This window comes from Aquila chrysaetos, chromosome 22, assembly GCF_900496995.4.
Source record: "Aquila chrysaetos chrysaetos chromosome 22, bAquChr1.4, whole genome shotgun sequence".
Lineage (NCBI taxonomy): Eukaryota > Metazoa > Chordata > Aves > Accipitriformes > Accipitridae > Aquila > Aquila chrysaetos.
The window spans coordinates 2398184-2416068 of NC_044025.1; the positions used below are offsets into that span (position 1 = coordinate 2398184).

Genomic DNA, 17885 nt, shown 5'->3' on the forward strand with positions numbered 1-17885 from the left:
TCTGCAGAACATCTAAGGAGAAGTCAACTTTAGCTATTTTTACTGCTGCTCTTCAGCTAATAGAAAACAAAGGGAGGTATCCATTTGAAGAAAAGGAGGTGTTTTGTTTCACATAAGATGTTAAGAATGTCCTCCGCTTCAAATAAAAATATTACTAATACTTCAAAAATCATTACTACTTACATTCCATGTCCTGAGTCACTGTCAGGATTCCATTCTGGATATCTTAAAAGAAACAACAACAAAAAGAAAACAGTAAGAAAAAATACAATCTCCTCTACCTACGTAATAATTTTCATACAAGCAGCTATACCTTTACATGTTAACACAGGTAAAACACACGGTAACACTGCCCACTACAGGACCATGACAAGAGTCATGAGCAGTATCTATTGACAGAATAGAAGTGCTATTCTTAATGAGAAACTTCCTACACTACATGTAACATGTCTGCCAATTTATAATACAAATTGCACAAAGTTCATTTTACAACGAGAATTTAGGAGTTGGTATAATTGTCTAGTAAAAAATTACAATAGATTGTCAACCGTTAAGATCCAACTCTTTAAAAATGTTACATATAGATAAGTAGGATTCAAAAGTTATGAACCAAGAACGCTTTTTTGTCCTGAAGATACTCTTTTAAGTTGTTTTTACTCCCTACAAGGCACAGCATGTTTTCCAAACCTGCTTTGTGCAAAATAATTGACCATTATTTAGTTGTACATGCCCTCATGCCACAAGAATGTTTACTGTACTTCAAATTCATACATTTCAAGCAGCAGCTGACAACGTCGGCTGTGAGTCGCTCCATTGATATGATGGTTCCACTCCTGCAGCAAAGTAAATAATTAAAAATTAACAGCCACGTATAGCAAGCCATTTTTAACAAATAATGTTGTATAGCGCAATATCTTCTCTTCTAAGCTGAAGTATCAAAGACACATAGATACCAAAATCTCTTTCTGTAGTGCTTTAAAGAAACACTGAAATTGGACCTACCTCTTAACTCCTAACCTGGGTGAAAAGGTGTCTGATGAAAAATGTCTTGCAATCTATGGGCTTGAACCTGCCTCAAAGGTGCAAAGCTTACCAGGGGATAACTGCTACAGCACACATGCATATCATTGCTATTTCAACTTTTAGAACTGGATGCTGAGATATTTTTTTGTCTTCAGTAATTTTAGAATTTCCTCCACTCTCTCTGCTTCATTCCTCAGACTTTTAAAGATTAATGTGAACTAAACACTCAAGTTTCTAGAACCATAAAGAAGCCAAGAAATTTCAAGGAATTCAGAAAGGAAAGACTAAAGAAATGAAAGTGCATAGCTAGGACAAACTACAAATATACAGGTGAAATATAAAAATAATGACCATTTGAGGGGAATAATTGAGAAAAAAGGAGATCTAAATCAAGATGGTACAAAGGAGGAATAATGGAATTAAACCAAATCAGCCAGGTGAAACTACTTCTGGTTCTGGCTTTAGCACTAGAAAGGAATGAGGGCTTTCTACTTTTTCTCTGCAGACTATTTTGATTACAAAGGGAGTTATTCAAGAGGTGAGAAGTCATGGGGACTCCTCCTTTATCGAAGTACAGAGTGCCTGATCTCCATATGCTTACATTTTTACAAGTAACAGCACTAGTTTGTGCTATATTTGCATTTTTAAAGTGACAAGAACTTCTGAAGTTTCACTGCTGCACAGCTGTGAGCCACGGTCTAATTTCTACTCTGCTGCTCTTCAGTAAGCAAAGGGATCAGCAGAGACACATGGGGCAAGTTAGCTTTATGTTCACAGAGAAGGGGAGAGTAATTACAGATTTTGGGGGGCAGTTTAACTGAAGGTTTTCTCTTATCGGCTACATTTTCAACTGTGAACAGGTATACTGCACCAGCTGATTGTTTTATATGTCTCTGCTTACATGCATATTTCTGCTCAGCACCCACAAATCATTTTTTCCTAATCCCTCATCTTTTCTGATTTTTAGTTTCTGCAACACTACAGCCACCCTTCTGGATACAATGAGACACTCCTGAGGCTTACTGTAGTGTTTCCATATGCTAAATGCCTACCTTGCACTTTCCACAAAGGAGAAAAACCTGGATGTAAAGTCTCCCATAAAGTACTGTTGTTAAGCTACACTACAATATTACTCCATGATACACAGAACATAACGTGGGGCAAGATGAAACCTTCATTCATTTTATCAAGATGTAAAATGAGAGCACCACTTTTTCTTATTAACTGCACAAGATGTAGGCTCTGCAACTATAAATTAATAAATACGTTGGCAATTAGGATGAAAAAAACCGCCAAAACCCCCAAGCAAACCTACCTATGAAACATTCAATACTTAAAGTTTCCTCAGTTTAAAACTTGCTAACAAGTTTTAGTACTATACTAGAGAAAACAGTCCTTTAAACACTAAAAAAAACCCTAAATTTGGGTGCGTAATCTGTAAAGCCTCGGTGGCTGATTCTGCTAGATGTAACATGCTTTAAAGCTGTCTTAACATATAATTTTAAAGTATTATAAACTGAAGTAGACATCTGCAAAATAGAGCCAAACTTTGGAAGATCTAATTCTCATTATATGTCAAAATTTTAAATTGCTTTTAAATTGGCAAAAAAGGGAGATCTGACATATAAATTAGGATCATTCCCCCCCCCCCCCGAAAAGTTTTCAGAACAATGGCTCATCTATATTATTAACTCTTTATTAAATACAGTTCTTAATCTGGACTTCCCTTTACTCCCTGCCTCTACCCAGTCTAAAGCATCACTCTTCTGAGGTTTCAGGGCACTAAATATTTACAGACACTGATTAACATTAACACCCAAAGTTAAGCTAGAGAAAATGTGAACTGAGTTTCTTAAAACTCAGATTACCTTTTGCCTCAATTGATGCAAGCAAGAGGACACACTGTTCTTCAGAAAATTAGGCCAAACTTAAGCACCTAATTTTAGATAGCCCTCTATTAGGGACACGGCCATGTTTTTCCTTTGAGATGTATCACCATTTCAAGTGTTTAACCTCCAAATTCATCTGCTCATGTTGCATCAGCCTTTTTCTTTGGCAGGGGAAAACAATCCCTCCCCATCCAACACCTCATTCCTTGATAAAGGGATCAGGATTGACAAAATGCCTAAAAACCCTGGGGCACAATTTACTTCACAATTAGACAGAAAACAAACTGGGTCTTAAAATAAATACACGTCAAATTAAAGAAGCAATTAAGAATGTCGCTAAAAAAGAAAGACAGAGGACCAGCCTGCCAGCTTTAGTTACACTAAGGGTGTTTAACCCCTTGCTCGAGCTTAAAATACACATTGCTTCATCACACACTTTTAAAAAATCTCATGGTATTTTTATTTGGAGGTGGGGGAAAATGAGATTTTGATACTGCAGTAATAAGTTTACATTGTCCCAGCTAAGAAAAGCATTCCCTTTCTGCTTTCCATAAATTTTGGTTCAGATCAGATTACTTTAAAAGTTAAGTTCTACTTGATTCAATTTTGTGGGAGACACAAAATAAGAATTCTGTAACTGTTAGGTATGCAAAGCAGAGGAAAAAAGGAGAGAAAGAGAAAAATTCTTACAGTGACATGATTTCTGTAATTAGAAACAAAGCCCAAACTTGGGTCATAAGAAACAGATGATCCAATCTCAAATATTTTATGGTGTACTAGCAGTTTTAAGTCAAAGCATATTCCTAAAAAAAAGACGGTTTTACATATTACAGAAGAAGTCAGCCACTTAAGTTATGCTGTCAAAAGAATTTGGTATTTCTCATACCTGGAAAGATACTTCATGTTGGATATCCTTTCAACAGATCTTCATACCAAAGCAAACTAAGAACCACGAGGCTTTAAAATGAAGTGCTAAAAAGAACCCTACTTACAGGATTATTGGTTGCCATCTTCAAGGGCCTCAGAAGTTTTTGTTTTCAATCTAACCAAATGAAGTCCTTTTACAGAACTGAGCATGGCATCTAAACTGTCAACACTTAAAACCTTTTATGAAAAGCAATGTCAAATATAGGAGACAAGAAACCCGGATTACTGTGATTATTTTATATAAAAAGTAATTAAAGCAACACAAGTTCATAAACTGTCAGATCAGCTGGAGTCATACAGTGTGTGCTCTAAAACTGGTCACTTCCTTGCAGGGACAGAATAATTCTCATGTTTCAAAAAGATTAGATGTACAGAAGCAGCACTTTTTGAGAGGTAACTGTAAAGAAATGGTTAGTAACAGCAATTCCACATTGTATCAATTTTACAGTAATAGCATGTATTGTATTTTCAATTGAAGGCCTTCAAGCTAATTAGCCACTAATTGTGATAAGAGGGGCACTGCATTAGCCAATTAGCCAATTAAATTGCCTAGTATACTGAAAATCAGCAAGATGAGTAAAATTGGAAAAGCTGAAAGGGAGAAGGCTCTGAAAATAACATCTGAATAAACAGGCCACTTTGAGTAACCTGCTACCTTTGCAGAGAGTTGAACTACTCATGAATAAACTAAGAGGGATGTCTCAGCATAACTGAATATACCCGAAGATCCACTCTACTGGTGAGCCAAGTAAAGAACACTACTAGGAACACAGAGCAGGATACTGCAACAGCAGACTGATTGCTCGGAGAGTCTACAGGGATAGATGCAACATGTGACAATAAAAAGTGAGTCTGAAGTGTCTAAGAAAGTTGTGAAAAAGGAGAAAAATGACGACAAATTTCAGCCATAGTATGAGATAGAGTGTTAAAGTGAAATTAAAAAGGCAAGAATGAGCTAATCTAAAACGTGGTTTTTACTTTTGCAAATAAGTTCCAGGGCTCTACATTAACTCTTTCCCTTTGGACAGGGAAAAAGCAGAACTGTGCAAGAATGCATCTTAACTACATATAAATCAGCAATCAAGACAGATGTGGAGGAGAGCTGAAACTAGCTTCCTGAATAGCACAGTAGATACACAGCAAAAAAACCCCAAACCAACAAAAAATAAAAAACCCACCCAAAAACTGCTTGAATGCCAGATGTTTGTGGTTAAGAGAATATGTAGATGTAAAATATAAATAAGATATCCCAGCAGATGATAGCTGTTTGACTTGAAGTTAAGCAATCTGGGCAAACAAAATACATTAATGTAAAGCCCTGGTTTACAATGTTTGTTAACAATTACCTTGTAAATAAACCAAGTGCCTTTTTCACTCTCAAACCAACTTTCAGATCATTTCAAAAGCAACAAGGCTATAGAAATAATTAAAGAAATAGGTAAAAACAGAACAGATACTACAACGTAAAGGAAAATAGAAGTATCTGGTGCATAACTCACCTTATTAGAATGAACTGGCATATCACATATAGAGCACAGATGGGGATAACCCTTCGGTAAGAATCCATGGAAGTCTTCAATATTGCTATTTGGAGGAGCACCTCTCTTTTTCTCAAAGAGAGATCTCTCAGGACCAGGACCACGACCCATTCTGTCATACTCACTGTCAAATTTATGATAGTTATGCGAAGTCTCACCATAAAAAGATTCATCCCTACACCTTTCTCCATCTCTTAATCTGTCATCTTCATAATCCATTCTGTCATAATAACCAGATTCTTGAGAACGACTTCCATGGTCATAGTCAACCACTGGGTTGAGACTAGGACCACGATCATCAAAGCTATCTCTTCTAAAATGCCTTTTTTCTTCCCAATCATCCCTAGGTACTCTGTATGGTGGTTCCCGTGTGGATGATCTGCCATCTCTACCATAACCTTCTTCAGCTCTCCTCCTTTTAAGTTGTAGAAGAATCTGAGGCAAGTTTTCAGGAGTAATCTTGTCCTCGGGATAGCGACTCAGTTCATCTAAGTCTCTAGCAGACAGACCAAAGCTGGCCAAAATGTTAGTGGCCTGGTCTGCATCTCCACGGTGCTGAGAAGACAAAGGGAGTGGACCTCTACTTCCAATGTTAAATATAGACTGCAAATTATGGGAAGAGGTACTACCAGAAGACAGTGCACTATGAGATCCTTGTTGGTTCAATGAAGAACTCATTCCAAGATTCATTAAGCTAGCAAGGCGTGCAGTACCCTGGTTCATCCTTCCAAGAGATGCTGGCATATTTAAAGACTGGGTAGCAGCAGCAAGAAGGCCTATTCCTGCAGAGAGGTCACGCCCATGACCTTGTGAATCCCTACTCAGAGATGACTGCTGGAATGACTTGGACATTGTAGAACTATAGCTTGTCTACTTTATGGATAAAAAAAAATTTCTTTTTTTTTTTTTTTTAAAGATGGCTGAAAAGAGAGCTCACACTAGAAAGCTAGGCAAACTTCACTTCAAAAATGGTAACGCCAAGAAAGAGGATCAATAATGACTGCAGATCTTCTTCAAGCTGAGAAACACCAGACAATTCTGTAGAAAAACAAGCAGTTTTAGTCACAAATCCCTTTAAACAGATGCAGTTTTAAACTTATGCATCATGTTGATCTAAAAAACATTAAAGATCTCAATCTTACAAGGCTTTTATTACATAACTTAACAGATTCAAGAGGTACCCAGAACCTACATGTATTATTTCAGATAAAAATACAGTAGTGTTTCCTATACATACTACTCTTCTTCTACAAAAAGCTACTTTCATACCGAAGACAAGCGAATTTCAGAAGTTTGGGATGTCTGAAAGCATCTAAAGTTTACTAGCATATAAGCCTTGATCTCTGGTTAATGGTTTTGTTTATACCCTACATTACTGTACTGTGTCTATGAGAAGACCACAAAAAAAACCTTTAAGCCCATAGAATCCAAGATGACTTGGGCATATAATACATATTTGAAAATGAAACCTATACCACCACAGAATAGGACGAAAGGAAGTTAAAAGTAACTGAAGTTTGGGCAAAAAGTTTCTGCGGTAAGATCTAGTAAATAAGACCAAACATAATATTCAATCTTTATGCAGTAAAATTCAAATTACTGATGTGAAGACAGATGTGAACAAGAAAAATAAGTTTTAAAATTTGCAGGAAGTAAACAAGACCTCTTGCTCAAATTGCAGTTATACTGATAACAGCACTTCGGAAGCGATTCTTTATTCTATTATATTGCAGCTGTGACATCAGCCTGTACTCGCAGACCTCAAGCTAAACAAGGTCAGGCTTAGTACTGCGATGGGAGACCCAAGGAAAAACCTGCTCCTGCAGAAAGAGACACTAGGTGAGTCAGGAGATGGCACTACGCCCCCAGCCAGGCCTGCAGAACAGCGGTGTCCATGTCTCTTACCAGCATACTGCTTCCTTGGTTCAGGCCCGACATTTTTGATACCATGACCACATGTGGTAGTTAAAGATCCTGAAACAATACTCATAAGAGAGAGAGATATCTGCCCCATGTCCCACTAAAATACTAACCTAGTATTAAATATTTGGTTCAGTTGCAGGTACTTAGGTACTTGAAGTTTTAACTAAACAGTGTATCAATATCCACGGTATATTTTATGATGCAATGGATATATTTCATAAAGTGTGTGTGTGGGGGGGGGGTGTTGGGGTTTTTTGTTTTTGGTTTTTTTGGTTGTTGTTGGGGGGTTTTTTTGTTTTGTTTTGTTTTGTTTTTTTTTAAGTGCAGAGCAGAAATAAACTGTAATACTTCTCCCCATACTCTTTCAGCCTTAGGATAGATACACAAAATTTAAAGCAATTCAACGCACATGAAAACATTCCACCAGGAATACACCATTCTTGGGTCCTCGATGTGGTAAAGCCCTTTCAAATCTCTGCAGAGCAGTTTTGCTTCTCCAGCACTGCCACTCAGATGCACATAAAACACATAATCACTTGAAAAAGAAACAGGCACAAGTTGCATAGCTCCAAATGAAATCAGCTTCTAAGAGAACAGGTACGTTTGGGGAGGAATGGAAAAGACAAAATGAAAGCAAGGATTTTTCCTTGAAGAGACCAGTTCTGCAGAAGGCAATTTCTCTTGTACTGGAAACAGAAGAAAAAAGGTCAAGGTTATGAGCATGTCTCTGTCCCAACTGCCTACACAATCCAGGGCCCTGTTTCAACAGCGCATAAACTTTTTTCTACCTTAAGTTGAAAAGCACTTGGGTTCTCTTTCTCAGTAACAGCATGTTACAAAACTATGCATTTATGTAGGAAAATAATGGATTCTATGAGATACACATAAAGTACACAAAACCCACACAACTCCATCTTTGAAAAGTAACTGCTTTATACAGTTTGCTACATATTCCGTTATCAGTACATCTGAACTCATATTTCAGCTATGCTTTTAAGATCCACATACATTGCAGTCACTTAAAGTAAGCTTAACTGTGTAACATTTGGTTAAGAGTAAGAGATTGAGAAACACGGGGATGGAAATAAGTTTAAAAGTATCTGAGGCAGAAGACAGAAAAGCATTGCAGAAAGCTTCAGAGGAAAACAGTAAAATAAGAATACAGGGAGAGCAGACGAGGTAAATTCTAAGTGAGATATCCAGGACAAGCTGACCACACTAAGGAACACCTGAATAGAAAGCATTTAAGAACTGTATCATAAAAACCAAGACTCTTTGAAGTTCAAACATGAGAGAAACACTAATATTTACCTGGGTACCATGTTTTACCTTACACACATTCAGTAATCTTCAAAGTACTTTATGACAATTTTACAAGTTAATCCTTATTCCTTCCATTTTTACATATAGATTTCCTTCTAGTTCATTCACACACTTACAGAATGGTTTGAAACTGAACTTACTAGGTTCTTCATAAAATCAGGTATTCCAGAGGGCTTTACAAACCTGACCCTGACAGTGATTCAGCAGACAACCATGTGGTCAGGAAAGGCACGGTGCATCCTGCTGTTAATGCAAGGACCTGCACGATACAAGTTTTCACTAAATCAGGAAAGTTCTCTACTCTTCAAAAATACCCTTTCTCTTTGAACAGATGCTCACTAATCCTCTTGTCACAATTTTCAATTGGCAGCTCATTGTCCACTGCTCTGGAGAGATTAGCAGAGAACAAAACCCAACAATTCCCAGCCTGGCATGGACCTGGGCTGCAGAAAACCTGATTACATGCCATGCTTTGATCCCACTTACACACAGAGGTTTTACATAACCATACCATGCTGCTGCTGCTGCAAACACCCATAGAAGAAAGAAGCAAAGGGTAAAATACAAACAGGAAAGATGGGAGGAAAAACGAGACAAAGAAACAATGAGGGACAATCTTACAAAAAAGCATGAAGTGGGACAATAAGACAACTGTATGATGAAGACAGAATATAACATTAGCAGTTGGTCTACTAGCCAGTACACTGCCCTACACCTAATCAGGTATTCCAGTGGAGTACTTAAAAAACTAAGTTTTGAGTTACCCTCAAAAATCACTATTTATCACATCACCGTCATCTTGCAATTGCTGTTGTACTCTACTCCTAACCATCCCCATTCTTTAAGATCAGATGAAGACAGCAACAAAACAAGGTGGGGGAAGAGCTCTAAAAATCATACCAAAGAATGTTTAACTTCCACATGGTCAGGTTTAATATGTGATTCTAAGATAGCATTTCTTGCACTGATCACTTCTGAAAGATTTCATGTCAGTATCTGATAGAGACAGGTTCCCATGGACCAATGCCAGCTTTGAAGCAAGTGTGCCATCAACTGAGTCACAGCAACAAGATGAGTATGACTGAACAAAGCTGTCTAAAGATCCAGACATGATTTAGCGGAGTTGAAAGTGTTATTCTAATTGTTCTTCATGTAATTTCAGCTATACTGGGAACAGACAGGCTTTCAGATACACATTTTTTAAGATCTGTGGACAGAAATTTGGCCATATTACTATTTGAAAATATATAATATAAAGCAATCTTGAAATAAGTTGAAAGTCAAAATGTTACTAGATTTCCAGACAAATGCAGACAATGAAAAAAACATTTTATATCTACAAGTTGCAAAAGAGTTTGCTGTAAAGGCAGACAACAAAAAAAAAAAGAAATTTGAATCCTAAAGAATACACTGCTACCAAATAAAGGCCAAAATGAGGCTGATTTAAAAACACTATAGAAGGTTTTTCTTTTCATGTAAAACTCTTCAATAAAACTTACAGAACTCTTGCTCCACATAAATATTAATTTTGTTCCTGATAACCATTTAATACAGTGAATTCTTGAGATACATTGATCATGGTGAACACCATAACCTTATAGAACACCAATACCTTGAAAATAATTCCCTAGCTCCCTATTCCTTCTACCACTCTTTTTTTTTCTTTTTAACCTGTGCACACATATTATAGCTTTAATATTAATCTTGTTCTTAGAACAACTCATCTTTTACCCACTCCTATTCCACTATTTATAGAAAAGTCTCAAAAATTAAAAGTAACTGTTTTCACTTTCTAGTCAGTTTCACTTTCACTTAAAAACAAAATTACTCAAAACACACTGAATTTAATCAAATAAACTTAATTATGGTAAAAACATGAAGAAATCTGCAAGCTGAAAAACACACCCTCAGTTTATAACACAAGACTTTTGAAGACTGTACACCCTTGGGAAAAAAGTCTCAAAGAAGTGTCACATCCACAATCCTTGCTCTTTGGATAAAAATCTACAGATTTTTCTTCTCCTCCCTTACATGTTACACTCAGTGCAGCAATCTATTCTGCTATGGAAGAATTCATATACTTCTCGGCAAAACTATCTCCAACGCATCATGGCAAAAAAAGGTTATCGACAGAAGAGATCTGGAAGTCCGAGTGACAAATTGGACAGACAGCTCCCCATGTTGCTCTGAGAACTAATGGTAGTAAAAACAAGAACTTGCAAGGAAATTAGAAGCAGATGTTATCTAGCCGCTGAATGACCGAGTGTAATGGATTTGGAATCTACGGGATTACTTTAACTTGGGACAATACAGAAAAGGCCATTGTCTTTCCAAAGGCACAGGAGGAATTGTCTAGCAGCCTTAGAGAAAATGCAGATTATCACCCATTTCAGGCACCAGTATTCAGAGTGGTTATTCAATATTGCTGTTTCACATGCAAGAAAACAACTCATCTTGTTCGACTGATCTTCAAAGGTCATGACCTCAAAAATTTAAGCAGCACCTGGCACACTGGATGCATGCGCTTTTTTTGTGCACAGATGAGACAATCTGTTTCAGGCAGAACAACTGGAAGAGTTTCATTTCTTAGGATTATGTTCAACTTCATCTCGGTGACTTGCTCGATCAGAGGAGCACATAATAATCTGGGATCTGAAGTTACTGTAACAGGATTGCTTCAGAAGTATAACATATGAAAAAGACTTAATTTATAAATGGGGAATTGAAATGACTAGTTTAGCAATTAAGAATCTTAAAAGAACTTACACAATTTTAACAACATTTGAATGTAGAAAAGAGCACTGTGAAAGATGCTGATTTCCTATTTCTGCTCATTATATAATTCAATAAATTCAAGCATCCTTCCTTTTGTAAGAAGTGCATGAAAAAAAGTGCATTTTTTCCTTTACAGAAACAACAGAAGTGAAAAAAGGGTCCAAAGAACAGTACAGAAAGAGTAGAGGAGTCAAAAAAATGTGTATTTTTAGAAAGGGAAAATAGAAACAGCCAGGAACATATAGAGTAACTGCCATGACGTGTACTGACCACTCCATCAACACACGATTACCTCTATGGCTTCCACGTACTCCTTCCTACTACTTGTAAGTCCACGCTTTGTCACTACCTTCAGAGCTCCAACTCTGCAATAAGATGGATACGCACAGGTTCCAGCACCTACGAAAAGCTCCATGAAGCCATTAAGACTCAGTTCAACAGAAGAGGTCTGCCAAAACCAGTCATTGCAGAATGCTGCAGGACCTTAGCTTGGAAGCTCTGGTAATAACGACCCTACGTTCATGCACTCAGCAAAGCAACGAGACAATCACTATTCATTCACATCAGTTTTGGAGATGAATAGCCTCACAGGCACCAAAACTTTGACAAAACCCACAGAACATAGCATAATTATTTTTAAAAATTAAATAGGTCATACATAAGATGATTCAAAGACAGTCCAAATCAGAGAGTTAATCACTGTAACAGAGAACCAATTTTACATTTAAAAAAAAAAAAAACCAAAACAGAACACTTCTGTATTCTGATCTGGTAAGCGATTAAAAAGCCTTCTGACTAATCAGATAATGTAAGTCTGCCTGCCTCCAGGCATTTCCAGAGCTGGGATAAAATCACATTCTTTCCCAGCTGAAATCTTGCATGAGGTTGTTGAGATGTATTCTGGCTGCAGAGAAGAAGAATCAAGGGACTGTTTGACTGTTTTAGTGCTCAAAATAAAATCTCTCGTTTTAAGTTATAACTACACAATATGGTACTTAAACACTTGCAAACTACATTAGTTCAGAAAGATTGCGAGGTATTTGCTTTTGTTTTCAAGACTTGTTGACTTAGAGCACTGAGGAAGAATGTAAGCAGCAGAGAGGTGACACAAATACACTCATAAATTAAGAAATAAACTGAATGGAAATAATTTCTTTGCAGCTTTGCTTACAAGAGCTTCTCCCTCAGATTTGCTAAGCTACCCAGAACACTGTAAAGCATTAGATTACAAAATATCTTTACCAAAACTCTCAGCAGAGATATGTGCACATCACAGAGAAGGGCAGTAGACAGTATTTACTTGTTTATCTCCCACCAAGCTAATACGCATTTTTATTTAAGTGCAGTCCTGAATGAACCAGGTGGCAATCATATTTCGGTTGTGTGGACCATGGATCATTTATTTAGTTTGGCGCCTCAGAGACTGACTCTTCATCCCTCCTCCTTAATTGGTTTTTAGTTCTTACTTTTAGGAACATGGATATTCACATTTTAAGGATGCATTTAGGAATTTCTCTTGGTTATTCTTCCCATCATTTAGTGCTGGGATGTACATAACACCTAGATATGTGCAAAAGACTGGAAACTGAAGTTTTCAATACACAGTAACTTCAGATAGCTTCTCTAAAACAAACACACAAAAAAGGCTAGTGACATTGCAAGCCTCACCAAAGTCATTAGGAAGTGATCAAAATTCTTGTTCAGATTTCATGTCCTTAGCTAGTGCACAACGTAACATTACGGATATTAGGTTACCACTGAACAAACACACGTACAAGGCTCAATTGCCAGTACCCTCACCCAAATTTAATTATTCCATGTAATTCAGTAATGAAACCTTTTGTGTGTTTTTGAATAACGTTCAGGACAGAAGTTCATCAATTTCACGGTAATACATTAAAAATGTTAACATGTTTCACTACATTTTGAAAAAATAACACATGATTTAATATATTAAGATTTTCAATGTATTAACATGTTTCAAAATTCCGGAAGACCAAACCACTGGATCAACAGATTCTTTATAAAGAAGTATCAGAAAACTCTCCCTTTTTCTCTCTTCTGAGGCACGAAAACTACACAGACTGTTTTAAAAGACTTATGTTTTCAACAAGAGCTGCTCCCTACTTATCTTACTCTAGGAAGTCAGGACCACCTACTCCACCCATAGGTCAAAAAACCTGAAGAATTTAAGGCTGACTAAAAAGAATAAAGACTATTCAATTGTTTAAAACAGTATCAGGTACTTTTTTCCCAAAGGTATGCTTTGTGGAAAGGAAAAAAGGTGCACATTTAAAAGAGGGATTTTTCAGCTTTCTTTCTACAGCATAAATGCTTCATTTATCAGAACAAAGCAGTTCTTCATGTTCCCAGGAAGTTCTTTTTAACTTTTGCTTTTTTCCAGCATAGGTGAACTTTATATCTCATTACTTCGACTCTAAAAACAAAATACATACATCAAAAAAACCACAGAATGTTATTAATCCATCAGAGGAGGGAAAAAAAAAAAAAAAATCCCTGCAGCATGATTTGCAACCACAGCCTGAATTATATGAAAGTGAAACTGAGCAGAAAGAGGAGTCAAACGGATGCTTCCACTGTCAGTATTCTTAATGCTCAACTCATTAATTCTTAATACCAGATAAACATCAAACCCGCAGTTTTTGAGACTAACGGCCTTCAGAGACGTTAAGAAGGCACGCACGATACTGGCATGCTGTTAAACTTCCGAGGGGACGTTCTTAGGGGCTGGGGAGGAAAGATGCCGACTCTGAGGCCTCAGCTGGAACCAGGAGCGCTAGCAGGGCGCTCCAGTAAAGTTTCAGTCAGGGGGCGAAGCGTGGTTCGAGCTGGGGTGACCCCTGAGAACACGTTTTACGTGCCGGAACACCGAGCAGCCGCCCCTCTCCCTGCCCTCAGCAAACGGCGCGGCGCAAGGCCGGGCAGGCCGCGCACCGCCGCCGGAGCCGGCCCTTCCCGGCGAGCGGCCGGAGGCGGCGCGGCAAGGGGAGCCGCGGGGCTTTGTTCGGGCCCGCCGGAGGCCGCGCGGCGCGGCGCGGCCAGGCCCGGCCCGGCCGCAGTACCGCCGGGCGGCGGGCGGGGGCGCCGGCGGCGGGCGGCCCGTGGGGCAGCCGGCGGGGGCCGCGGCACCGGCCGGGGAGGGCCCGCCGCTCCCGCATGCGCACTGCTGCCGCCGCCGCGCGCCAGCCCCGCTCCCCCCACACACCTCCACCTCCCCCCCCCCCCCCCCCCCGCCCGCCGCGGGGCCGTTCCTAACGGACGCCCCCCACAGCGCGGAGCGGCGGCCGCCGGCGCCGGTTCCTAACATGGCGGCGGGCCGGGGGCGGCCGCAGCGCCGCTCCTACCTGCGGGCCGGGGGCGGCGGGAAGGGAGCGCGGCGGCGCCTCCCGTTCGCTGTGGTACCAGCGGCGGGGGAGGGGAGGGAGGGACGGAGGGAGGGGAGGGGAAGGGAGGCGGCGGCTGCGCGAGCCCCGCGCACGTCTCGCCGCGCTCGCGAGAGCACGCCCGCCCGCCCGCCCGCTCACGTGCCCGGCGGCAGCCGCCCCGCTCCGCTCCGCGCCGTGCGGCTCGCCTCCCCGCCGCTCCGCTCCGCTCGCTGGCGACGGCCGCCCGCCCCGCCCTCCGTGTGTGGATGTGGCCGCGGGGTGGGAAGCGGGGGGGGGGGGGGCTGGGGGGAGGGAGGTGGGAAGAGGGAGGGCCCGCTGGCCCAGGTCTCGCGAGAGGTGGGAGCCGCTCACCCTGCTCTCGCGAGAGTCCCGCCGCGCAGCGCGGCGCCAGCCCGCCGCTCGCCCCCTGCTCATTGTCCGCGCGCTCCCGCGGGGGCGGATGGGAAAGTGCTCGGGGGCGGGGCTCGGCGTCGCCCGCCTGTCTCCGCCCCCCGCCCCCCCCCCCCCCCGGCCGGGGCTGAGGGAAGCGGGCGGGCTGGCGTAGGGGGCCGCGGGTTCGCGGCTGCCCTCGGCCTCTTGCGTGCCTGCCGCCCGCGCGGCTCCGCCGTCCCCGCCCGCCACCGCTGGAGCGGCGCGGGGTGACAACCGGAGGGACGGTCCCGGGGTCTGTGGCCTCTGAACCCCAGGGTCCCCCAGGCAGAAACGCGTCCCTAGCCCTGGCCGAGGGAAACCCTCCTCAAGACAGAGCCGGGGCTCCCCTCAGGGCCCGCGCCGGCCTCTCCCGCTTTCTGTGACTGGAAAGGGTGGAACGGGTGAGGCTAGCCAAGCGCTTCAGCACGTATTTTTCCGAAATTAGGATTCCTCGCTGCCACTTGGCTCTTCTAACCCCCAGAGCGTTGTTACCTTTGTAATTGGGCAGACACTCATAGTCCCTGCAGCTCCCTAGGCCGGGCTCCTGGCAGCCAGTGTGGCCATGCTCTGTCAGCTCAAGCCTAAAGACTGCTCTCCTCAGCAGAACGAAGATGTTACCATCTCTAAAATATTTAAGACAATGGGCTCTTGATGCCTATTAGGTTCATTAGAAGATTCTGGTAAAAGAAACCCTACAGCTTATATGCAAGGCTTTCCTTTTCATCTAAGCCAATATTGCCACCTTGCGCTGGTAGGAGGAAAGTTCACTTTTCCTGTGCTTTCCTTAAATTGCTTGATTTTATGACCGAAGTAGTACGCGTGCAATCGGGCAAATGCTATATATGATTTGAAATTGTTTCACAGTCAATATCTTTCTTTCCAATTTAATTTTGTGGCTAAACACCCAGTCTCTCCATCCTCTTGGAAGCTGCTGTGTTCCAGCAGCTTTATGAAGGTGAGGGTGCCTAGCTGAATGCAGTCTCCAGGGGAAAGAAAATACCTGCCTTTTGAATTCATCACAGGCTGATTTTTCTTCTCTACGTGTGGCTGGAGAGCACAATGAAACGATAACACAGAAGGTATTTGAAAAAAACAGGGGATTGGTACAAAACATGTGTTGAAATAATATGAAAGTGCTCAGAGAACAGCCACAAGAAATTCAGCTCTCTAACAAGCTCAGGATAAAAAACAATTAACTGCTCAAAAACAAACACATAAATTTAAGTTAACAATACTTCTGTGATCCAGTACTGCACAGCAGTAAAAGCAGAGCAAAGTGCCTTGATGAAATGTAAAGCAATCTAGCCACTTTTGCCCAGTAAAAGTCATATATAGATTGCAAAACGTATGGTGCTAATAAACAGAATCATAAATCACGTTAGCATTTCCTGACTACAAAAGCGGGTCTTGCTCCATTTCCCTGGCTTTATTTCAAAGCCAGTATTTTGTTCCTTTTGGACCACATGGGTTGTCTCTCAATTTCCTTTGTTGTCCTTCGGTCAAGGCACCAAACTGGTGGCGAAGTGAATCATTGTGACCTTTATTGATTGCATTTGTGCTGCAGAAGGAGCCATACAGTGCTGACCATCACTACCCTGCTAACACAGCTGCTGCGGTAAGACACAGAGCTCCAGTTCCCTGTACTGGTGCTGATCACTGGAGAATGTTTATGACATTCCTATGTTTTTTCTTGTCCAGTATGTGCACAAAGCCTGGTGGATTTGGGGAAAAAGTGGTACCCTCCATCTGCCTGAGAGTGGTGGGGCCTCAGAAGAGCTCTCATGCTGCATAAGGCAGAGCTCTGCAGCCATTCCCAAGCGCTCTGATGGGATAATCACCGCTGCCGACAGACTTCCTCCATCCTTTTCTACTGCCTTTTTTGCTACAGCACAACCAGGCCTACAGGTCTTGGGTTCAGCCCTGAGACAAGTGTAGCAGAGCTTTATCACAGCAACAGTTTTTCAAGGAAATAAGCCAGTCAGTGCGTATTTATTGTCCATATAGCACTTGCTTTCTGGGGCTGTGTCCTGGTTTCAGCTGGGATAGAGTTAATTTTCTTTCTAGTAGCTGGTATAGTGCTGTGTTTTGGGTTCAGTATGAGAAGAATGTTGATAACACTGATGTTTTCAGTTGTTGGTAAGTAGTGTTTATACTAAGTCAAGGATTTTTCAGCTTCTCAGGCCCAGCCAGCAAGAAGGGAGGGGACACAGCCAGGACAGCTGACCCAAACTAGCTGAAGGGATATTCCATACCATGCGACGTCATGCCTAGAATTTAAACTGGGGGCAGTTGGCGTGGGGAGGGGTTCGCTGCTCGGGAACTAACTGGCCATCGGTCGGTGAGTGGTGAGCAATTGCATTGTGCATCGCTTATTTTGTATATTCCAATTGTTTTATTATTATTATTGTCATTTTGTTATTATCATCATTATTATTTTCTTCCTTTCTGTCCTATTAAACTGTTCTTATCTCAACTTTACTTCTTTTCCGCCGATTCTCTCCCCCACCTCACTGGTGGCGGGGATGTGAGCGAGCAGCTGCATGGTGCCTAGTTGCTGGCTGGGGTTAAACCGACAGGCTGACAGTAGAGTGTATTCCTCGTTTTTTGCCAATTTCAGAAATACCTGGTACAGCAGCAGAGACCCCTGATGCAGTGAGCGTGTTTCTTGG

General features: G+C 41.4%; 1 protein-coding gene and 1 long non-coding RNA gene across 10 annotated transcripts in view; one reads left to right on the top strand and one right to left on the bottom strand.

Moving 5' to 3' along the window:
* Window positions 1-15747, bottom strand: part of MATR3 (matrin 3) — a 28093-nt gene extending 12346 nt beyond the window's left edge. The window contains exons 1-4 of one of the 9 annotated variants that reach the window (XM_029997634.2): window positions 14948-15022; window positions 5339-6415; window positions 772-833; window positions 184-225 (exon numbers count right to left, since the gene is read on the bottom strand). In XM_029997634.2, the coding sequence (XP_029853494.1) occupies window positions 184-225; window positions 772-833; window positions 5339-6229 (995 nt within the window). In that variant the 5' untranslated portion in view covers window positions 6230-6415; window positions 14948-15022. Of the gene's footprint in view, window positions 1-183; window positions 226-771; window positions 834-5338; window positions 6416-7137; window positions 7175-13066; window positions 13104-14763; window positions 14900-14947; window positions 15023-15156; window positions 15253-15708 lie in introns of those variants that run through there. The other 8 variants (XM_029997630.2, XM_029997629.2, XM_029997631.2 and 5 more) reach the window with 8 other exon arrangements.
* Window positions 15364-17310, top strand: LOC121232517. Its single transcript, XR_005931099.1, has 3 exons — window positions 15364-15617; window positions 16721-16831; window positions 16915-17310. It is a non-coding gene; the product is annotated as an uncharacterized LOC121232517 (long non-coding RNA).
* Window positions 17311-17885: the final 575 nt, after the last annotated feature.